At 42.4% G+C, this 24,248-nt stretch overlaps 1 protein-coding gene across 4 annotated transcripts in view; it reads left to right on the forward strand.

Annotated features, from left to right (window-relative positions):
- The window catches only part of LRCH1 (leucine rich repeats and calponin homology domain containing 1), a 218,975-nt gene that overhangs the window by 42,915 nt on the left and 151,812 nt on the right, over positions 1-24,248 (forward strand). The window contains exon 1 of one of the 4 annotated variants that reach the window (XM_055542073.1): positions 10,585-11,983. The exons of 2 other annotated variants lie outside the window; for them this stretch is intronic. In XM_055542073.1, coding sequence (XP_055398048.1) covers positions 11,860-11,983 — 124 coding nt within the window. In that variant the 5' untranslated portion in view covers positions 10,585-11,859. Of the gene's footprint in view, positions 1-10,584; positions 12,006-24,248 lie in introns of those variants that run through there. One more of the 4 variants, XM_055542074.1, reaches the window with a different exon arrangement.

Genomic DNA, 24,248 nt, shown 5'->3' on the forward strand with positions numbered 1-24,248 from the left:
ACATTTTGCTAGACTCAACCTTGTAATTGTTGCCCAGGAAGGTCTGAGGAAGGGCCACACACAGGGCCCAAGGTCACCGGTCGCATGTGGTCAGCAGCCAAGGACAGCTCCAGCAAAGGCCGGGGAGAACTCTGTTCATCTGTTTCTTCATTTGGCCAGCTTTGATTGAGTCCCTCCCTGGGGACTCGGGAATTATATTACAGCTGTAGGAGTTGTAGGAGTAAGTGCTGGCGGTCAGGATAGTTCTTTCCATATTGTGTTGTCTTGAGCAGGTTTTCCTAACTTTGAATCTTCCCAAGAAGAAACCTTGGGTCTCTCTTGGATGTTGTGTATAACGTGGTTTGTCTCAGCTTCAGCAGAGGGACTCTGGCTCTCACTGGATCTGTTTCTTTATCAGGAAGATGAGGAGTTGGCCATTAAATGACGTCAGTAGTGGCTTCCAGCTGAGATCCTTGGGATGTCATGTGGCTTACTGAGAATTAAACAGCTCATGACGGATCCTGGAAGAGGCTTGCAAATGCAGGCCTTCCTTTACCCATCCGAATTTCTTAAGTCGTAAATGTTCGAACCACAGCACCCTGAGGAAGCTGCCTGCTGAAGGTGAAGCTTCGGATCTCCAGTTGGCCTGATTGTCGGGAGGAGTGACAGACCAGTGTATTGAAAAGCAGAGGCATCACTTTGCCTCATGCTGGGAGGGGTTGGAGGCAGGAGGAGCAGTGGGGACAGAGGATGAGATGGTACGATGGCATCACCGACTCAGTGGACATGCGTTTGAACAAACTCCAGGAGATAGTGAAGGACAGGGAAGCCTGGCGTGCTGCAGTCCATGAGATTGCAAAGAGCTGGACATAACTTATCGACTGAACAGCAAGAGAGAAGTGGAAGTTTGGTCTTCAGCAACAACTCAGTCCTTGGCTCTGTGTACCCCACTTCCTTTAGTCAGTGGAATGGTAATTCCTTGAAATGAAACCCCATCCTCAAGTTTGCCCTGTGCCTTCACAAGAGCCAGATAAGTTGCACTGCTCATAGAATGTGCAGGTTGTAATGCTGATTAAGTGAAAAACGTGTTGAGGCTGGCAAGGGATTTCTGGCATTGATGGATTAAAGCAGATTAGACAGCCTTTCAGGACACTTTTAATAAACTTACAGTATGTTAAAGACATTTAAGAAGAAGGATCGGAAGAAAATAAGGGAGTGGGAGCACATTATGGGTGCCCGAGAGAAAGTATTTCACTGAAGCTCAATTTTAGGTTGTCCTCAGCTTGTGAATGGACCTCTTAGTATGTGTTTTCTTTGGTAGTTTTGATTAGTTGGGAATTAGAGACAAATTTTGGGCTTCCCTGGTGGCTCAGATGGTAAAGAGTCTGCTTGCAATACGGGAGTTCGTTCGATTCCTGGGTCGGAAAGATCCCCTGGAGGAGGGCATGGCTACCCACTCCAGTATTCTGGCCTGGAGAATCCTCATGGACAGAGGAGCCTGGTGGGCTGCAGTCCGTGGGATTGCAAAGAGTCAGACACGGCTGAGCGACTACGCGCAGCACGGCACAGAGACACATTTTAGAGGAGTGCATCGTTATTGTCATTGTTTTATAGCAGTCTTTTGTGGTGAGTTTCAATAAATGACACTGGTTTTGTCGGTTAAAAGTTGAAACAAATCTGCCTTATTTTTAATGTCTGTGATAATAAAGACTCAAAACTATATAACCTTAGCACAGATCAGAGAGCTGTGAGAAACAGTAAAAAATATATATATCACTTTCATTATTAGGCATTGTGTATGAAATTAATAATCGCTCTCCTTCCCTATACGGGCTTCCCTGATTGCTCAGTTGATAAACAATCTGCCTGCAATGCAGGAGTCCCCAGTTCGATTCCTGGATTGGGAAGATCCTCTGGAGAAGGGATAGGCTACCCACTCCAGTATTCTTGGGCTTCCTTGGTACCTCAGCTGGTAAAGAATCTGCCTGCAGTGTGGGAGACCTGGGTTTGATCCCTGAGTTGGGAAAATCCCCTGAAGAAGGGAAAGGTTACCCATCTCTAGTATTCTGGCCTGGAGAATTCCATGGATGGTATATAGTCCATGGGGTCGCAAAGAGTCAGATGTGACTGAATGACTTTCACTTCACTTCACTCACTTCCTTCCCTATGTCAATTGCTGAAATTAATCTTAGCATTTCTGTTTCAATTTTAGTACCACTGAGTAGTTAAGAATTGGTGGGGCTGTAATTATTAGTGCTATGTGGATATTTAAGTATAATTTGATATGAGGAAATTAAAGGAATGTGCAAACTTGAGGCTGTGTTTTTCTCTTTCGGGTAAATCTAGTCATATATCTCTGTTAGAATTGTAAATGCCGAATTATTTGATCTTTCCTGGCTGAGTTGTCTTGAAGTAATTCACATTTACAACATGCTGTGTATGAAAGCGTGAAAACCAGAACCATACAGTTTCACTACCATCTGCAGTCATGAAATGTTTTTTATGTACATAGTAAATCTGGGATTGCTTATAGTAGATGAAAGTGGTAGATACTGAAAGTGGTAGCAACTTTCAGAGATAAATAAGTTACCTATTAGCCTGATTAAATGTTTTTGGTAGTTACATGGTAAGTAATACATGTTTCCTTGTTATTTCTTCTGAGTTTCCTCAGAGATAGATTAACTTTCTTTTCACATATTTAAGGTCTTAGCAGCATTTTCCCTACTCCTGGCCCCCCTAGATTTTTATTACAAAATATGTCAAACATAGAGAAATAGAAAAAATAGTACATTGAACATACATTGAACATGCCTAGGTTTCTTAATTGTTAACCATTATGCTGTATTTGCTTTATCTCTGTGTGTATGTGTGTGTGTTTGTGTGTGTGTGAATGTATACATATATGCATATTTTTTGCTTAACAATTTGAGGCAAACGGGTAGGTGAACATTATGATACTCACCCCCTACGTTCTTAAGTATCTATCTTCTAAAAATAAGGACATTCTCCTACATAACCACGGTAATATTTCAAAATCTGAAAATTAACCATAATTGTCTCATGATTCTCGATAGCCAATCCATATTCACACCCCTCTCCCCCAATTGTTTCCGGAATGTCTTTTATGATTGTTTATTTTTTCTGTGAACTAAGATCCAGTCAGTGTTCTTGCATTGCAGTGGTATGGCTCTAAGGCCTTATTTTTTCTAGTCTAGAAAAGCTCATATTTTTTTTCTATGACACTGCCTTTTTTAAAAGAGACCAGGCCACTTGCTGTGGAGAACGTTCCACCCTGAGTATGCGTCTGATGGATTGTTTCCCTGAGGCCCATTCAGTTTTCCCTCGCCCCCATATTTCGTGCAAACTGGGAAAAGGTTGAAGGTTATTATTTCTTTTACTCTTTTTTGGGGGTAGGGAAGTGATTAGGGGCTTCCCAGGGGGCACTAGTGGTAAAGAACCCTCCCGCCAATGCAGGAGATGTAAGAGACTTGGGTTCAGTCCCTGGGTTGGGAAGATCCCCTGGAGGAGAGCATGACAACCCACTCCAGCTTTCTTGCCTGAAGAATCCATGGACAGAGGAGCCTGGCAGGATATAGTCCATGGGGTCGCACAGAGTCGGAAATGACTGAAGCGACTTAGCAGGCTGGCATGCATGGAGGAGATTAAGAAAACGCTAAGGTTGTCTGTTCAGAGTAAGTTTCCCTCATATACCCAGTCCCCTGTGCTGTTGAGTAGGATGGAGAATAATGGCTTCATTGAGAGGTAATATATATGTTTCTAGTCTCCGGTTGCTCCCACGTGAAGTGATAAGTAGATGTGTTTATCAGTGGATGTGCTAGCTTTCAGGAGTTGATGTGTGTCTTCTCAGAACAGAGTTTTCTGTTGCCTGTGGCCTTTTATTTTCTGTCAATGCTCTGCCAGCTGTAGCTGTGAAAACATGTGGACTTAACTTTCACTTGCCCTGTTTGGACAAAGCTCCTTCCTGCATGGACAGTCCGATTGGCTCTATGGCCTTAAAATGTCAAGTAAGTGCCCTTTTCTGTGTGCCCTGAAACTCAGCCTAAGCTTTGCTATAAATGGCAAAGCTACTGAGTTGCTGTGGCTACAGGCCAAAGGCTGGAAATAATTTTAGGATCTAAAAACACAGTTTTCATATGAAAATGTTTATTTTATGGGCCGCTGATAAGCATGCATGTGTGCTATTCATTTTCATAATGAATTGGTTCCTTTTTTTTTTCAGTTGTAAGAATAAACCTTCATTAATATCTAATTTGTTGGGATGGAAATGATTCCAGTAGGGTTATGATGATTTCATCGTGACCTCCCTTCTGGAGAGGCATAATGAAATGGATACTTTAATCAAATTCGAAGGAAGACTTATCTGAATGTGCACTTGATCAATAGGAAAGGTGGCTTTCGGCTTTCACTTTGAAATATTGTTTTCTCAGCGAGGGCTCCAGGCTAGGCCCCAGGTTCTAGAAGGCAGTTAAGAAGGGAGTCAGGATATTACAGAGTTCTTAGTCTCCCAAACCTAATTAAATTTGAGTCCTTAGAAGCATGCTCTTTGGATTCATTTGGATGCGTGGTTCTAAGAGGGAATGTACAGGAAATTTAGCATATATTTATCATAAGTGAAATTCAGAATTAAGATTAGTAGTTTCATTCTTTATGCTGATGTGTGTTAATCAGTGGACAACTAAGCAAAGCTCATTTTACAAGTTTTCATTTGGAATTTTTGCTTCAATGTCTGTTTCTTAAGTATGAAGTCACAAAGCCATTTCATTTCCTTCTTATAAATTAGCAAGTGTATAATATATGTATATAAAAAATTGAGTTCTTAGAGCTGAACGGGGCCAGAGAAAACCAGCAGGGCAAGACCTTTCCCTTTAGGCAAGAAATATATTAATTCCTGTTCTCAGGTAAGAATTTGAAAGCAAATGTTCTTTGAAAAAAATGAAGGCGCACAGGGGACTGCAGCCTGGGTTGTCTTCTTTTATTGCACTTTTTCTTCTCTAAGAATACTTGTATTTTCCATTCAATCATTAGGCTAACGTCAAGGAAAATAATATTGATAATTTGAGAGATTAGAGGAGTTCAGTCATCTGTTGGTAGCATAAGTCTTCTCCGTGGAGTCCTTCTTGAACTTTGGATAGAATTGGGGGGAAAATGTCCCTGATTTTCAAGGCTTCCCCAGCATCTTGTGGTATTTGAATCAAAAATAGACTCTTGTTTTAAAAACTGTCAGAATAGGCACAGTTCCCACCCAGCCGGGCTGTTCGTGGCTCAGTCCTTGTTTTGAACGCAGCGGCGCAATGATGAGGCCGCTCAAAACTTTCAACCGGTGTGCACCCATTGGATGGACGTTTTCTTTTTGGTATCTAAAATTTTTTTTTTTAATTTTTTGTTGGATAAATTTTTAAAGAGTATCATCGATTTCGTCAAAGCCTCACATAAATGGAGAATGAAGGTCTCCTGATTTGGGGTTGCTAATTTATATTATAAACAGGAGTGTTTCTGTTTCAGAGTGAGCCACAGCTCAGAGGCAGCAGTTTTAGGGAGATTGTGTCCTCAGTTAATCACTTGGCGATGGTGGTTTAGTCACTAAGTCACGTCTGACTCTTTGCGACTGCATGGACTGTAGCCTGCCAGGTTCCTCTGTCCATGGGATTTTCCAGGCAAGAATATTTTCCTCTGAGGGATCTTCCTGACCCCGGGATTGAACCTGGGTCTCCTGCATTGCAGGCGGATTCTTTAGAGACTCAGCCACCAGTTAATCACGTAGGGAGTTGAAAATGTGATGCCTGCGATGTGTCCCGGTGGTCCATGGCACTTTGTCGTTCTATCTCTTTCATTCCTGGATTTACCCTTCCAGTTCAGAATAGGCAGGACACGGGAGGGAAGAGCTCTGTTACTTGCTCTGTACCTTGAGGGATACTGTGCCCTCCACAGGGACATGAGGGTTCCCTGTGACAGTCAGTGCAGGACTCTGAAGTCACTATGATCTGGATATTTTAATCCTCAAAGTCTCATTTTCTTATCTATAAAATGAGATTAAATTGTTAGAGTACATCAAGCATTGAGCAAGTATGCTACAACGGTACTTAACATTACTCTCTATTGACATTTGTCAGTTTTATTATTTAAAACCACTCATTCGATTGCATCCTTCCTCTTCCCAATCCCTGGTCTTAGAGCTGGAGAACCTTTGGTGACTCCCTCCTGCATGTGGGCTAAAGTTCAAACTCCTTGGTGGGTCCTCTGAGGCTCCCTGTGATCTGGCCCTATTCAGCTTTTCGAAACTCAGACTCCCCTTCCTGCTTGCATTGGACCAGTTGTGCTGAACACGATGCTGGAGTTCTGGCTTCCATAAGTCTGTGTCTTTTCTCCACCTGAAGTTCCCTCATCACTTGAGTTCTTGTGCCCTCAGCCCCCTGCCCCACCATCCTAAGGCTAACTCTAACTTCTGATCCCTAACCCCTAACCTGCCTCCAGTTGCCATCTCCTCAGAGTCCCTAGTCCTTTTTGAGACTTGTGCCCCCAAATAGCCTTTCTTGTTTCCTTCCAAATTGGAAATACTGTCATCCTTCTCTGAATTGCTAACTCTATATTTATAGCTCTCTTAAAAGCCTCAGAAAGTTTATTTAGAATTCAAGTCATTAGAAAAATTAAACAATGTTCTGGACTTCCATTTATGTAATATGAAAGTTTATCAATGTATTTTCAAACACTTTTTCAATGAGAATTGAAACAGCAATGTTTGTTTTTCCTTTAGGGGTTTACTTTACTTTAGGGGTTTGCTTTATTTACTTATTTTTTCATTCTCCTAAGACCTGAATTTGATGAGACAGATGCAGTTAAGTGGAAGATGCCATTCTTCAAACATTTCTGGGAATCTCAGTACTTGGTAGCTGACTAGGTCATGCTCAAAATAGAAAGGCAGAAATGAAAAGTCTGCCCAGAGAGTTGCTGGATCTTAGAGCCAGGAGAAACCAACGTGACTTTGGTGAATCATTATTGTGGTCTGAATTAAGCATAACCTCAGATAAGTGAGGCCGTGTTCTGAAGAAGTTGGTTCTGCCGGTTGATCCAGATGGCTAGTTTTTCTGGTGCTGCCTTGTCAACCAGTGGGCACACCTGTGCTTTTGCAGGGGGCCCCTGAGGCCTGCTGCCCTGCCAGGAACATGACCCTGGTGGGGACCATTCTGTAGCTGGTGAGGCCCTGAGGTCAGGCCGGTGCTGCCACCGAATCAAGTCTAGGGAGCATGGGATTTCCTTGTTGTGCTTAGTGGCTCAGTCATGTCCGACTCTTTGCGACCCTATGGACTGTAGCCCGCCAGGCTCCTCTGTCCATGGGGATTCTCCAGGCAAGAATACTGGAGTGGGTCGTCATGCCCTCCTCCAGGGGATCTTCCCAACCCAGGGATCGAACCGAGGTCTCCTGAGTTGCAGGCGGATTCTTTACCATCTGAACCACCAGGGAAGCATGGGATTTCCTTGGGAAACCATATATCACTCCTAACCCCTATCAGCTTCTACTCCTGCCTTTTTGAAATGTAAACTCACCTTGCTCTGATTTTGTACTTGTTTATTGTCGTAGTTTTGGTTCAGTTGGCTCACCATAATGATTAGGTATTTTTATCATCTATTATTGCACATACCTCATGTTATTGCTTTTGATTTATTTACAGATTGAAGGTTTGTGGCAACCCTGCTTCGAGAAAAGTCTATGAGCACATTTTTAGCATTTGTTCCTTTGTGTTTTTGTGTCACATTTTGGTAATTCTCACTGTATTTAAAACTTTCGTTATTATTATGTTTGTTATGGTGATCAGTGATCTTTGATGTTACTATTGCAAAAAGGTTCTTACTCACTGAAGTCTCAGATAATGGTTATCATTTTTTAGCAATAAATTATTTTTAATTAAGTTATGCACATTTTTAAGACAATGCTATTTCACACTTAATAGACTACAGGATAGAATAAACATAATTTTTGTGTGCACTGGGAAGACAAAAAACTCGTGACTTTTGTGGTATATGCTTTATTGTACTGGTCTGGAATTGAACCCCACATGTCTCCTAGAGATATGCCTGCATAAAGCTAATTTTAATTTGACATGGTAAAATATAAAGATATTATGAATTAAGTAGTATAACTTCAAATGATATAGAATTTGGAATGCCAAGATCATCATCATTATCTAACCCGCTTCTAGTATTTACCATATGACAGGAACAGTTGTAAATGTTTTACATATTTAGTTTACCCATTTAATTCTCACAGGAGTCCTGTGAGGTCGTGGCTATTAGTATCTTCACGGAAGCACAGAGAGTTAATTAACCTGACCAAGATCACACAGCCAGCAAGTGGCGGCGTTGTCATTTAAACCTAGGCAGTCTGACTCCAGGAAGCAAGTCAAGACATTCACCATCTTTCCTTTCTTGCCTGTATAGTCTTACTGTTTGGCACTGGACCCCTCCTTCATTTCAGGGAAAAAAGTGGAAAGTCTGCATTTAGCAGTTAAGCAAAATAAGCACAGGATGTCGTAAATTTCCAAGCTAATAGGGAATTGTTCAAGAAGTATATTTACGGATGAGGCTTTTAAGAAAATCATAGGATGAGTATGGGACTCTTGTTATCTGACGCGTGCTGCTTACCCAGAGAAAAATTTAGTGAAGGGATCCTAATGGAATAGCAAGTGATTTTTAAAAAATCTCCCCAGAGAAGTAAAGACCCTTTGGTTTAAAGCCACTATCGTGCTCTCTCCTTGAGGCTGAGAATGCTTAGGGCCATGGGCCAGGTAGAGGGAGAGCTGACTTCCAGCAGAGATTACAGGAGAATTTAATATTTCACGTTTCTCAAGTTGACTGAATTAGTCCATAGGACTTCATAAGTGACTGCTTCCCTTAGCTTTGATGAATAATAAAGTCACCAAATCATGCGGCTGCACATTCTAAAAAAGACAGCCCTACTTTCAAGTTGGCATCTTTTAGAAATAAAACATATCTTGTCTGAAACGTGAAGACTGTAATGAGATCAAATAACAAGAGTGTCATTTCGGAAAACCTGTTTGCCTCCAGGTTCTGTGGCCACCCAGTCCACAGTGGGCAAGAAAGTCTCATGAACAGATTTTATCTGAGTCCCATTCATACTGTTCTCAGTACTGCTGCATTAACTTCTCCAGCTGTGCAGTTTCTGAGTTTTCTCCCAACCTTATTCTAAACTTGTAGTCTTCATTTAATTACAGTCTTCATGATGATTATTTTTGGGTTTGCCGCCCCCCACCCCCCCAACCCAGTTCACTGTAGGTTTAATATACCTTCTCTGATCTTTTCTAGTTGTGTTCTCTCAACTCCCCCAGCCTCCATAAGAACCATATAACCATATTCCCTTATGGCAGATGGGAGTGAACGGAACACGTTTTCTCTGGGGAGCGAAGAGGATGACTGGGCCTGGTACCAGCTGTGAGGAGGAGCCGTAGCTTTCCGCATGATTGTGCTGCCTGCAAGGCTGCCCCCAGTTGTGTAACACGCTCACTCCCTCTCGAAAGACCCGCTTTGTGTCTCCATCCCATTTGGACTCTGGTCCAGGTTGTGTCTGTCTCCACATTGCACACGCGGATTAGGTAGGAAGCAACTGGGATCCGCTTTTCGATTCGAGTCAGCATTTTCACCTAGGACACGGGATGGCTACAAACCAGCCCTTGTTGTTCTCTGAGGTTTATTACTGACATCCGTTCTGCCTGAACATCCCCAGCTGGTGCCGAAGCCACGTGTGCGCTTGAAACTTCCACCTACCTTTTTGCTTGAGATGTAATTTCAGATTTCGTTTGTTTTTATTGGTGAACTCAGGAGAGAAAGCGGGGTTCCTGCTATGACTCAAGGTGAATTCCTATGTCCACATTCTCTATTTCTGGAGTGTTTGGACCTGACAGGAATTGACTCAAGGAAACAAAAAGAACAGGAAAAGCCCTAGGCACATACTGGTTGATCCAGACGCAGAATTTTGCTGGTGATGGGCAAAATCGTGAAAGCTAAACTATGGCTCAGCATTTTTTCTTTGAATATTTTATGTAGGAAAGGGGATGTTAAAGGTGGGAAAGTAAGAATAAGCATGTCTTTAAAATAGTAAGTCATCATTTTAATGCTCAAAAGCTTTTTTATTTTTATTATTATTATTATTTTTTTTTTTTCCCAAATATTTGCTTGCAGTTTATTTTGGTTTTTCCAAATAACATTCACATCTGTAAACAACAGGATGTTGGTTTCAGCCCCAACCCCCAATTCCTTACAAGTGTTTGTTCTCACACATTGGCTAGAACTGCCATTTGTTTTTTAGTCGCTAAGCCGTGTCCAGCCCTGTTGTACTCCATGGACGGTTGCACACTAGACTCCCCATGGGATTTCCCAAGCAAGGGTACTGGAGTGGGTTGCCATTTCCTTCTCCATATTTTTATTATTTTTTTAATTTAATTTAATAATTTAATTTTTTATTTATATATTTTTTTACTTTACAATATTGTATTGGTTTTGCCATACATCAACATGAATCCGTCACAGGTGTACACGTCAAAAGCTTTTTTAAAGTGGATAATCAACAGGGACCTACTGTGCAGCACAGGGAGCTCTGCGCAGTGGCAGCCTGGATGGGAGGTTTGGGGGAGAATGGAAACGTGTCTGTGTATGGCTGAGTCCCTTCCTGTCCACCTGAAACTGGCACAACGTTGTCTGCTTTACTGCTTTACTCCAGTATAAAATAAAAAGTTTAAAAAAGATTTTCTAGTTGTGATGTGAAAAAGTCTTTAAACAACTTTAGAAAAGACTGTAAAAACCAGCATAACTTCTCCCGTGAGGTGTGTCAAATTGTTGACTATTGGAAACAGGATGTCATTTTCTCCTTCTAGGCTTTTTGAGAGACTTCATCTTCTCCTGACCAATGATTTATTAGATTCCACAGGAATAGAATGAAGGTGAATTTTGTTTGAAGAAAAGACTTTAAAGAAGTAACGGGTTTTGAGATTTTTTAAAAAGCGGAAGTTTTGGAGACCCGGGCTTCCTTTTTTAGTGTGACTGGAAGGGGGCGGAGCTGAGAACTGAATGGTGGTGATGGGGGCGGGGGTATTGAAGTGAAAGTGAAAGTTGCTCAGTTGTCTCGGTGACCCATTCTCCAGGCCAGAATACTGGAGTGGGTAGCCTTTCCCTTCTCCAGGGGATCTTCCCAACCTAGGGATCGAACCAGGTCTCCCACATTGCAGGCAGATTCTTTACCAGCTGAGCCACAAGGGAAGCCCAGGGGTTGAGACAGAAGCATGGGTTTCTTTTCTGAAGAAAGTCTTGAGTTCTTAGATTTATTGGGCTGGTGAATTTTATACTTTACCTGCAGCTCTGAAGAAATACCGTGACCCTGTCTTATGCCCCCTGAAAATTTTCAACCTCAGAGGCAGCACAGTTTGGTGCAGTCTGGTACGACGATGCTCAGTTTAGAGTCATTACTTTGGAGAGATAAAAAATCGCGTGTTATTTCGCAAGGAGCCTGAATTAGTTCTGTCTGTTGTAGATTTCCATTTTTTTTTAATGGAAGACACGTGGTGTGGCTGTGAAGAGTAAATAGGAAAAAACTGGGCATCTTTTAATCTTGAGTTTTATCTTAAGCATATGTATGGAAATGAAATATCCCAAACAACAGAGATATCTTTGTTGGAGTGTGAAAGAACGCCAGCGAATTCTAACTGGGAGTTATTTTCAGAGGAAACTTTGAAGCATGAATAGACAAAGGGAGTGATTTTGAGGGTGTGCCTGCTGGAGACGGTGGGAAATCCCGTTGTGGGCAGACGGGCGGCTGGTGATTGGATCAGAGTCCCTCAGACGTGGTGGCGGTAGATGCTGGTGGGCAGACTGTTAAAGTCCAGTGCTCGGTGCTTTGCTTGGCCTGCTGAACTTGAGGGAGCCAGGGGAGCATTGTCACTGCCTCTGGCAGGCAGTCACGTGTGTGACGTATATGCAGGTCAGAACACCTGAATTTTCAGGTGACTTTCAAATATATTTATTTATCTGTTTGGCTGTGCCGGGTCTTAGTTGCAGCATGTGGGGTCTCTAGTTTCTGCATGCCAACTTAGTCGCGGCATGTGGGACCTGGTTCCCAGACCAGGGATTGAATCCCAGGCCCTCTCCACTGGGAGTCCAGAGTCTTAGCCACTGAACTACAAGGGAAGTCGTTCAAATGACTTTTTTTTTTTCAAATGACTTTTAAAAGGGCCACCATTAATATGTTGAAAGACTTTGTATTTATCACCAGAAGTCTAGGAACGTTCCTAAGTTGGCTGATACAGTTGTTATTGTTGTTCAGTTGCTCAGCTGTGTCCGGCTCTTCTTGCGACCCCATGGACTGTAGCCAGCCAGGCTTCTCTGTCCATGGGGATTCTCCAGGCAGGAACACTGAAGTGGGTTGCCATTTTCTGCTCCAGGGGATCTTCCCGACCTAGGGGAGATCAAATCCTCATCTACACTGGCAGGTGGATTCTTTGCCAGTGAGCCACCAGGAAGCCTGGCTAAATAGTGGATGCTCCTTATTCAAGGATTCTCTTTGTGATTTCTCCTGCTTGCTGAGATTTATTTATGGTCCCCAAATCTGTACTCCAAAATAGTGCTGTTGGCTGTGAGTTCAGTGGTAAGGAATCAGCATCATATATCAGATAAGATGTTTTTAAACCAAATCACATATAAAACAAGATCAGTTGACTAAAATGTGATGCCCAGAGATGTGGTATTCAAGGAGCCTAGTCCTTCTGAGTCCTCCGGTAATAATAGTTCGGTGTTTGGTAATTCAGTGTTCAAGGTGATTTTTCTAGAACAGAACTACCACGCATACGGAGGATTAGGTATATGTAGGAGCTCCTCTCCTTCCCCTGCTGCCATGTTAATTCTAAAATTTATATGAATGTAGTCCGATCATAAACCATGTGACCTCATCAACAGCACCCAAAGTTCTGGGAACCTCGAGGAGTTTCTTCTTTTTTTTTTTTGATGTGGACCATTTAGAAAAGCTTATTTATTTGTTTGGCTTTGTCAGATATCAGTTGCATCATGCGGGATCTTCGTTGCATCATGCGGGAGCTTTCATTGGCACACACAGACTCTCTAGTTGAGGTTCTTGGGTTCAGTAGTTGGGGCACTCGGACTTAGTTGCTCCGAGGCATGTAGGATTTTAGTTCCCCAACCAGAGATCTAAGCCGTGTCCCCTGCATTGCAAGGTGATTCTTAACCACTGGACCACCAGGGAAGTCCCTCTGCAAGGTTCTTGATACCATTTTATAGTTGGTCTATCACTGTAAGTGTGGATAGTTGTTGGTGTGCTGGTTCAGACCACAGGTATGGTAAAATCACAACAGAATTCCAACTTCACAGTTTTTGAGGCAGTTTCAAAGTCAGTATCTAGTGCCTTCTTTCCTCCCCAGTTTCCAGAAACACCACTATATATTTATGTGTAAAATGGCCTCTTTTGAGCATCTCTGGGGTGGTTTCCTCTGGTCGTCTTGTAGCCATGGTTCCCCAGTTCAGTGTACAATCAGAGTGAAAATAGGCAAAACAGAAACTTGTCTGTCTAGGGGAGGGAGATGGTTGCATATTTTTGGAAGCTTTTGCATCTGAATGGACGATATACTACCAGCTCTTAAAAGAAATCAATTTCAGAAAATTCAAGGGAAAAAGCTGTCTGCCTTTTTAGCCTCCCTAGGACTTTTTCTTTCATAGTCTCACACCCCATTCCCACCCCCGAAATAAAAAAAAAAGAAAAGACACAAAACGGCTCTTTTCTGTGTTTTGAGGAAATGGTTTTGTGAGGCTGTTTGGTTAGACAATGAATTAAAGACTCAGAACTTCCTGGATGGGCTTTTGGGAAAGGAAGTGTGTGCAGCTGTGAAGCCTGAGGTTCGGCCTGCCTCAGGATGCTTGAAAAGTTATTCTCTGCATCCAGAATTATGGGTAACATTGTGGTGCACAAAGCCCCCAGAGATTATATATATATATTTATTTATTTAAACTTGGTAAAATACATTAAAAAATTGCCATCTTAACTATTCTAAGTGTACAGCTCAGCAGTGCTGGGTATATTCATGTTGTCATGCCACCAGTCTCCAAAATTATTTTCATCTTGCAAAATTGAACCTCTGTAGCCATTAAATACTAATGCTCCATTCTCCTCGGCTTCCCAGGTAGCTCAGTGGTAAAGAATCCACCTGCCAATGCAGGAGACATAAGAGACATGGGTTCCATCCCTGGGTCAGGAAGATCCCCTGGAGAAGGAAGTGGCAACCCACTCTAGTATTCTTGACTGGAAAATTCCACGGACAGAGGAGCCTATAATCCATGGGGTCGGAAAGAGTCAGACATGACTGAGCAACTAAGCTCGTACACGCGCTCCAGTCTCCCCGCCTCTCCAACCTAAGAAATCACCATCTACTTTCTGTTTGTGTAAATCTGACTTCTCTATAAATACCTCATGGAAGTGAAATCATATAGTATTTTCTTGTGACTGGCTTATTTCACGTAGCACAGCGTCTTCAAGATTCATCCAAGTTGGAGCATGTGTCAGAATCTCCTTCCTTTTTAAGACTGGGTAATATTCCCTCAGCTAGGTACACTACATTTTGTCTTTCACCTGTTCCTGGATGCTTGAGTTGCTGCCACCTTTTGGGTCTTGTGAGTAATGCTGCTATGAATACAAGTGTACAAATATCTGTGTGAATCTCTGCTTTCACTTCTTTGGATATATCCAGAAATAGAATTGCTGGGTCATATGATGATTCTTTTTTTGTCTTTCTGTGGAACTGGCGTGCTGTTTTCCATTGTGGCTGCTCCCACCAGGGGTGCTCAATTGTTCCAGTTTCTCAACATCTTTGCCAACGTGCGTTACTTTCTGGTTTTGATTTGCATTTCCCTAATAATTAGTGTCATAGCATCTGGTCCCATCACTTCATGGGAAATAGATGGGGAAACAGTAGAAACAGTGTCAGACTTTATTTTTGTGGGCTCCAAAATCACTGCAGATGGTGACTGCAGCCATGAAATGAAAAGACGCTTACTCCTTGGAAGGAAAGTTATGACCAACCTAGATAGCATATTGAAAATCAGAGACATTACTTTGCCAACAAAGGTCCGTCTAGTCAAGGCCATGGTTTTTCCAGTGGTCATATATGGATGTGAGAGTTGGACTGTGGAGAAAGCTGAGCGCTGAAGAAGTGATGCTTTTGAACTGTGGTGTTGAAGAAGACTCTTGAGAGTCCCTTGGACTGCAAGGAGATCCAACCAGTCCATTCTGAAGGAGATCAGCCCTGGGATTTCTTTGGAAGGAATGATGCTAAAGCTGAAACTCCAGTACTTTGGCCACCTCATGAGAAGAGTTGACTCACTGGAAAAGATTCTGATGCTGGGAGGGATTGGGGGCAGGAGGAGAAGGGGACGACAGAGGATAAGGTGGCTGGATGGCATCACTGAGTCGATGGACGTGAGTCTGAGTGAACTCCGGGAGTTGGTGATGGACAGGGAGGCCTGGCGTGCTGCAGTTCATGGGGTCGCAAAGAGTCAGACACGACTGAGCGACTGAACCGACTGAACCGAACTGACTGAATAATTAGGGATGTTGAGCATATTTTCATGTGTTTGTTTGGCCACTTGTGTATCTTCTTTGGAGAAATGTCCGTTTGCCCATTTCTTAATCTGTTTGTTGTGTTTGTTGTTGAGTTGTAGTTTTCTTTTTTTAATGTACTCTGAATATTAACCCTTTGCACATAAATGAATATGACATGTCTTCTCTCATCTCCTGGGTTGCCTTTTCATTCTGCTCATAGTATACTTTGAGGTAAGAAAGTTTTTGATTTTGATGAAGTACAGTTTACCTATTTTTTTCTTTGGTTTCCAGTGATTTTGGTGTCAATATTGAAGAAATTATTGCCAGATCCAATGTCATGAGGATTTTCTCCTATATAGGGTGAAAATGAGCCTGATAGAACCAGGTTACCTTGTATTACTGTGGAACTGTGACTGATGCCTAATAGATGTTCAGTGAACTTCCATAAAAGGAATGCCAGTGACCATGAAGTCCATTGAGCTGTGTTGTCATGGAGATACATATTGAAGTTGGAAAAGATTTATGATACTTTTTTTTTAACTCCTTGGCTATCTCAAAAACATAAAAATGTTCACTTTAACTATTGAAAGGCACACATTTAATAGATTTAAAAGAGAATTTTAGTAAACGGATTCCAGCATTTCCCAAGGCTTCCCTGTGGCTCAGATGGTAAAGAATCTTCCTGCAATGCAGGAGACCCGGGTTGGATCCCTTGGACATGAAGATCCCCTGGAGAAGGGAATGGCTACTCACTCCAGTATTCTTGCCTAGAGAATCCCATGCACAGAGGAGCCTGGTGGGCCACATTGCATGAGGTCACACAGAGTCAGACATAACTGAGCGAATGACACACACACAGTTATAAGTGTAACCCAACGTTAAATGTGTTAATTATGTTAAATGTGTTAGTTATATTAAATATAAAATACGCTGGTGCTTTAAAAAATTATTCCATTCTGCTTACCCACACTAGGACATTGCCCATGTGATGTTTATCTCTGTGGCATTCCCAGGGGGCCATCTGCATGCTTTTCTTCAGCATGCATTGTCTGCACCACCAGGGTCTTAAACGTAGAAGCATAAACATTTGTTTTCTAGTAGTATCTTTATGGTTTGGGCATGTGGCTTCCTGTCTTTTAATACTTGATGGGATCCTTTGTGTGTTCTTTCTAAACACCTGCATTTTAAATCTTTCAGGTGTTTTCCAGTAGTTTTCTCAGATAGTTGGATTCCATCGGGCCAAGAATAAGAGAGTCCAGACTGTGAACTGTATGGTCAGCCCTTCTAAGGAAGTATTTAATTCATTTTTGTTTGCCATTTCTTGGGTCTCGTTTGCTGCTCTTACCCCAAGTTGAGTTTTCCAAGCTGTCATTGTATGTCCTGACCAGTTTCACACACAAGTGAACCTGAAGTATTTGTTGTAGTACGTACAGGTCTTCCTAAGGATATACGTTTTCATTTTCTTTATATAACATGCCAGTCACTGAATTGATTTATCTTGTCGTACAATTTGACAGACACTGAGCGCTGGCGCCGTAGACCTGTGCTATTCCTATTCTACAGCAGTAGCCAGTCTTTCTGCAGGTGACTGACAGCCTGTTGCTGTGGGATGCTGTCAGCCCCTTAAAGCACTTTGATTGCTGACATCATGCTGGCTCTGGCTGTACATTCGGTATTACCTGTGCAGGCACTGCTCCACAGGAGGTGGGACTCTCAGAGCAGATCGGACTTTCCATAGAAACAGCTTTATACCTGGGGGCAAGGGCAGTGTCCCCAGAGGAAGACTCAGCAGGAAGGAGATCACGTGTCAGCCCACTCTAGCCCTCCAAAGCGTAGTTCCTGGCCACTAGGAATTGCATGCATCACCTGCAATCATCTGTAATCACCTATTATCATTTACTTTGTGGATGCTCTGAGCAGAGGTTCTGTGTCTGGTTTCTCTGTTATCAACAGTCCTTAGCATAGTGACTTGGGTGGAGAAAATGCATCAGCCTCACATGTGGTAGAGTCTCTTCATTCTCTGTCTTCTTTTTTTCTCCAGTGCTTTTTCTTCCTGCAGAAAACAGAATTATGTACAATAAGAAATAATGTGGAATGACCTGGGGGGCAACTTGTTTTGAGATGGAGACTGCCTGTATGTGAATGCTTATGTTTGAGGCATACTGGGGCAAAAGACCCTTATAAATTAAGAAAAAGTAAGATTAGAAACATTTTAAAATGCGGTAGTGAATACAGGAGAATGGTTAATAGTTATCTCATTGATCGTAGGTAAATAGAGGCTTTTAAAAAGTTAAATGACTTGTCCCTTAAGGTTGATTCAGTGTCCTCTTGCAATCTGAATTTTCTTATCCAATCCTTTTAAATCTAGGTGGGGCTTGGCTCCATATGAAGTACCACAAAACCTTAAGGCTAATTGGATTTCCGTGGCAGTGTTCAGGTGGCCCACCCTCCAGTACCTGTCAAGCCCAGCCCTGTTAAGTTTGTTTTCCTCCTGTGAAGGTCCGGTAGGACTGTCACGCTGTTTGGGGCTAGGGCATGGAGTGGCAGGTTCCTGGCAAGGTCACCAGGGCCTAGGACATTAGGGCCATAAGCTAGGCTTGCATCATGGCATCAGCACTGCTCCAACTCTTGAAATCCAGCTATGAGTCAGAGTTTTCATGTACTTTCTTTTTTCCTGGGAGGAAAGAGTCTGTTAGATAAACCTGGGAATTGATAGCTGGTGTGTTGTATTTGGATTTGTAGGTTGGATGTTTTATGTTGACCAATTTGCACCATTGTCGTGTAAATTAGAGATGATGGATCCAGCTGTGGTTTAATGGTGACTGCTCCTGAATGTGGAGTCAAAAGATCGGAATTTGTGTCTCATTTCTTTCTGTTCTAGCTGTGTAGCCTCGAGGAAGGGTTAACCTCTTCACTCCTTAAAGGTGTCAGGAAGATGAAATGTGACTAGCACTGCTGAACCTATACGCGTTAATTTGAATCAAATGAATTTGGGGATCAAATTGAGTAGAGGCTGGATTCTGGATGTGGAAGTCTTTGAAGATGATCTAGTCTCATTGTGTAACTGAGAGTCTGAGAAATTTAAGTGTGTTTCCTCCGTTTCCTCTGTCAGTGGTCGTGTCATGATTACCACCCAGAACACATTTACTCTGGGACGGGGTGTCTGCTCAGGGTTAAGAGTTTGGGCCTTGGATTGGTCCACCAAGGATCTGAATTATCCCCTCAGTTTACTGTGTCTGGAACCTTAGACAAGCTACTTACTTCTTGCACTTAGTCTTCCTATGAGATTAAATAGAGGAATACTTTTTTTTTTAAAAGAAAATTCATATGCATGTGATGAAGATTGAATGAGGTAAATTTATGCAAAGCTCTCAGCACTATGATGGCACCCAGAAAGCATTCAGTATCATTACTGTTTCTTAATCAAAGGACATTACTGTTCATCCCTCAGTGTGCTTCTCTGGATATTAGGCTGAAATTCTGCATTATCAGAAGGTTGGTTATTGATAGGCATTGCTCAGTACTTTAATAATAAGTAAGTAAATTTAAATAAATTTAAATATTCTTATCTTGATGAATAAATGGCTTTTTTGTTGTTGTTGTTGTTGTTGTTGTTTGACCATCCTGGGTCTTCACTGGGGTGCACAGGCTTTTCTCAAGTTGTGGCACATAGGCTTAGTTGCCCTGAGGAATATGGGACCTTATTAATAGTTTCCCAACCGGGGATTGAACCCATGTCCTCTGCATTGCAAGGTTGATTCTTAACCAGTGGACCACCGGGAAGTCCCTAAATGACTGTATTTTTATAACAGAATGTCTGCATTCTGCATCTCCATCTTTTAAATGATTTGTACCTCTTGCACTTCCCATGGTCTAGGAGGCAGGAGGCTCCTTCTTTTTCATTACTGGCATCAAACAGAGATGCGGACAATCTCCTGACTCCTCCTCTTTTGGCGTGGCTTTGTGTTTTGGGCTTGGGTATGTGATCACTCAAGGAGGAACAAAGCCGCACTGCGGAGATCTGAGGTGTTGGGAACCCATCCAGTTTCCTCCTCTGACCCTGACTCAGGTCTTCCCTGAAATCTTCTGTCAATCCCATTCTCCAGCCACCCTCCTTACATAACCCACATGGGTTTCTAAGGCCCAGGTCTGCAGAGGTGTTCTGTGTCTAGCAAAAGAATTTGGGGTGGAGGTGGGGGTCCATATGTGTCACCAAAGTGAGTAATTGAAGTGGAAAGTTCTGGATGCGAACACTGAATGAAAGTGTGAAAGTGTTAGTTGCTCAGTTGTGTCCAGCGCTTTGCGACCCCGTGGACCATAGCCCACCAGGCTCCTCTATCCTTGGAATTCTCCAGGCAGGAATACTGGAGCGAGCAGCCATCCCCTTCTCCAGGTTATCTTCCCGACCCAGGGATTGAACCTGGGTCTTCCTCACTGCAGGTAGATTCTTCATCATCCGAGACACCAGGGAAGCCCAACACTGAGTGCCATCAACAAATCTGAAAATTCGATCTGCCATAGACAACCTAGTTAATTGCCTTAGAAAACTTTTTAAGTACTGGTGAATTTTAAGCATTTGAAAACACTTTCTAATCTATTTTCAGCTTTTTAATCAGATGATTTGATATTCAAAGAGGTTATGTTCTGCAGACCCTAGGGCCTTGTTTGTTTTAAATGGTTATAGGAAGCCCTTTAATTTCCATGAGATTGAGATTTTGGAGGCCAGGAGGGTACAGTGATTATGTCTAAAATCGTTTGACCTTGCTACTGTTGAAATTTTATTTATTTATTTATTTTTCTAACCAGCTCATTGATCCTCCCTCCCCGTTTGTTTCACTGGCAGTAACTACTTTTTATTCTTGTATTGCAGACTACATGGAGGAGTAGTGAAAGGATTGGGGAAGGGGTTGCCAAATTTGGCCAAAAAAAAAAAAAATTTCAGGATACCTCATCCCATTTGAATCTCATACAATGAATTTTTCTGTATAACTATGTCCCATGCCAGAGTTAAATTTGAATTTTAGTGAAACAAGGAAACATGTGTTTAGTTTAAGTATGTCCCATGCAATATTTGGGATATACTTAAATACGGAAAAATTTATTGCTTCTAAACAAGAAATCGACCCATTTGTTTCTGAGATAAGAAAGGCTTACTCTGCTTTCTTAGCACAGAGTAGCACCCAGAAATGTGTGGAAGTCGTAATTCCAACCTACCTTTTTCAATCTTAACTCTTCTGAGTTTAAAGAACTTTTTTTTTTTTGCTCAGGAAAGTTGGATTGACATAAAAAACACACGTGTCTGGAATTATCTCTGAGTCCTTTATAAACAAATGGCCAAGACTTGGAAGGGCACACCTTAGGTTACAGAATGTTTTCCTGGGCTGGGCTCCAAAGCTTCCTGACTCTGGAACAATACTGGGTTCTTTCCATGCTACTTTATGTATTTATTTTACGGCATTCTTGTGCCTTTTATCCCTTCATAGCCACTTGGAAAACATATTTGGATCCTGCAGGAGCATACGTACAGAAATTGTGGAGTGTTTTATGTTCAGAGGCTCCATGTGCTGAGGATGAGGGACCCCCTCCCCCTTCTCCCCCTTCTCCCTTCTCCTCCTCCTCCCTTCTCCTCCTCCTCCCTTCTCCCCCTCCTCCCTTCTCCCCCTCCTCCCTTCCCCCCTCTTTCCCCCTGTCCTCCTTCCTCTCCCGTCTCCCCTTCCTCCCTCCCTTCAGCCTTCTTTCTTTTTCTTTTTTTAAATAATCATAAGAGAAAAAAATCATAAGGATATTATTCCTCATTATGTGCTTGTAAGTATTTTTATTGGAAATTTTTGACTGATTTCTAAACATCCTGATGGGGAAGTAGGGTATTTCTTCATGTGATAAATTCCTTAAGGAGAGATTTGAAGAGTTTTGACCTTTGAATTTTCTTTTTTCTTTCAGTTTCCTTGCTGTCTAAAAATCTTACATTTCTCATTAGGAGGCAAAAAAAAGCTATCACTGATAATAATAATGACTAAAACATTCGATTGGAATTCACATTTTAAGTTTAGTGAAATGAAAGTCATTCAGTCATGTCTGACTCTTTGTGACCCCATGGACTATACAGTTCATGGAATTCTCCAGGTCAGAATACTGGAGTGGGTAGCCTCTCCCTTCTCCAGGGGATCTTCCCAACCCAGGGATCGAACCCAGGGCTCCTGCATTAAAAGTGGATTCTTTACCAGCTAAGCCACAAGGGAAGCCCAAGAATACTGAAGTGGGTAGCCTGTCCCTTCTCCAGCAGATCTTCCCAACCCGGGAATCAAATTGGGATCTTCTCCATTGCAAATAGTCAAAGCTATGGCTTTTCCAGTAGTCATGTATGGATGTGAGTTGGACTCTAAAGAAAGCTGAGCACTGAAGAATTGATGCTTTTGAACTATGGTGTTGGAGAAGTCTCTTGAGAGTCCCTTGGACTTCAAGGTGATCCAACCAGTCCATCCTAAGGGAATCAGTCCTAAATATTAATTGGAAGGACTGATGCTGAAGCTGAAACTTTGGCCACCTGATGCAAAGAACTGACTCATTGCAAAAGACCCTGCTGCTGGGAAAGATTGAAGGCAGGAGGAGAAGGGGACAACAGAGGATGAGCTGGTTGGATGGCATCACCGACTCGATGGACATGAGTTTGAGCAAGCTCTGGGAGTTGGTGACGGACAGGGAAGCCTGGCGTGCTGCAGTCCATGGGGTTGCAAAGAGTCGGATACTACTGAGTGCCTGAACTGAACTCCTGCATTGCAGGTGGATTCTTTACCAACTGAGCTATCAGGGAAGCCCCATTTTAAGTTTAATAGTGACAATTCATTCATAAAATATAACATGTCAGAACTAGGAGGAATCTTACATTTGATCTAGTCTTAACACTTTCCTCATTAGAGGAAATAGAGACTCAGAGATGTGAAGTGAGTTCCCGAAAGTCACACAGCAAAGTTAGTGGCAAAGTTTGAGAGCAGGTACCTGGGTTGCCTAACACGGCAGAGCTTTCTCCCAGCTGTTGAAGAAAAAGTTCAGTATTAAAATGAAAACACTCAAATGCCCAAACTCTGATTTTAACAGTTTTTGGTAGAAGTCTTTCTGAAATACTTGATCTTCTGAAGTTGAAATGGATGGTGTAGCATGCACTTTAATCTTTTCTCAGTCTCACTGTTACCAACATTGTCTTTTGAACGTCAGTTATTGTTTGTGTTTAACACCTAGATGCCCTTTGTGTCTGTGAATAAAGTCATCTCCCATAGCTGAGGTTTTGTTTTCATTAGTTTTCAGTTACATGCAGTCAGCTGGGATCCAAAAATATTAAATGGAGAACTCCAGAACTTAATACTTCTATTGTTATTTTATTATCATCATTATTATTTTATTGTTAGTTATTGTCCCTGCATTGCAAGGTGGATTCTTAACCTCTGGACCACCGGGGAAGCCTTTGTACTTCTCATATGGTATTTGCTGCTTTGGTTTTTTTCCGTGTGCATTTTCTTTTGTCTCTGAGGCATGGTCCTCTGTTGCCTTACGTCTTCCCCTTAGTGTCTGGTGCTGAGCTGGGGTGCTCAGTCTGTGGCCGGAAGTAAGTGTTTGTTGAGTGACATCTATAGTGGCTTGTCATTGGCCATGATTACTTACCTGCTGGATGTCAGAGTTGTCTTGATAGTTGACGTTGTCTTCTGAGTGACTCCTGGAATGTAAGAAGCTATGTAATACCCGTTAATTGGTCTGAATGTATAAAATGTTATAAGGTATCAGACGGGCCGTGCTCACCATTTCTGGGTCTAATGGGGGTGCTTCTGCATTTTAGAGGTAGAGTAACTGAGGCAAAGAAAGGGAGTTTGAAGTGACCAAGGACATATAATGAAAAACATTGAATCAAAAAGATGTCAGCTTAATCTTATCCACGAGTAGGCAGAAATGATATTTTTCTTTGAATGAAAACCCCCAGTGCCAAAGCCTTCATGAATAACACTGAGATGTAACTCGTTCGTGTGGTGGGTCAGATAATAACATTCTTCTGCCCCCTGCTATCAACCCCCCATAGATGTGCAGGTCCTGATTCCAAAACTTGTGAATATATTACCTTACGTGGCGAAAAGGACTTTGCAGATGTGATTGAGTTAAGGATATTGAGTTCTAGAGATTATGTTGGATTTTCCCAGAGAGCCCAGCATAATTACAAAGGTCTTTATAAAGGGAGGTGTTGGTCGTGGGGGGTCAGTCAGAGGAGATGAGATGGCAGGACAGAGGCAGAGGTTCGGGTAATGCAGGGCCGTGAGCAGCTTCTAGAAGCTGGAAAAGACAAGGAATGAGCCAGGAATCCAGCTCTGCCAGTTCCTTCATTTGCGGGCCAGTAAAACCCATTTCAGATTTCTGACCTCCAGAACCGGGAGCGGATACATGTATGTTGTTTTAAGCTGCTGAGTTTGTGGTAGTTTGTTATAGCAGCAGCTAGAAACCAATACAGTCAGCTTCGGAAGAACTTTATAATTTCCCAATTCCTGTTGGGCTATGAGTGCCCCCACATGCTTGGACTGAATGAAAAGAAGAGAATCTCACATGGTCCCAAGCTTGAAAACTTTGATTTCTACATATTCTCAAAAGATCAAAGGAAGAGCTCTCA

The sequence above is a fragment of the Bubalus kerabau genome, chromosome 12, assembly GCF_029407905.1.
Source record: "Bubalus kerabau isolate K-KA32 ecotype Philippines breed swamp buffalo chromosome 12, PCC_UOA_SB_1v2, whole genome shotgun sequence".
Taxonomy (NCBI): Eukaryota; Metazoa; Chordata; class Mammalia; order Artiodactyla; family Bovidae; genus Bubalus; species Bubalus kerabau.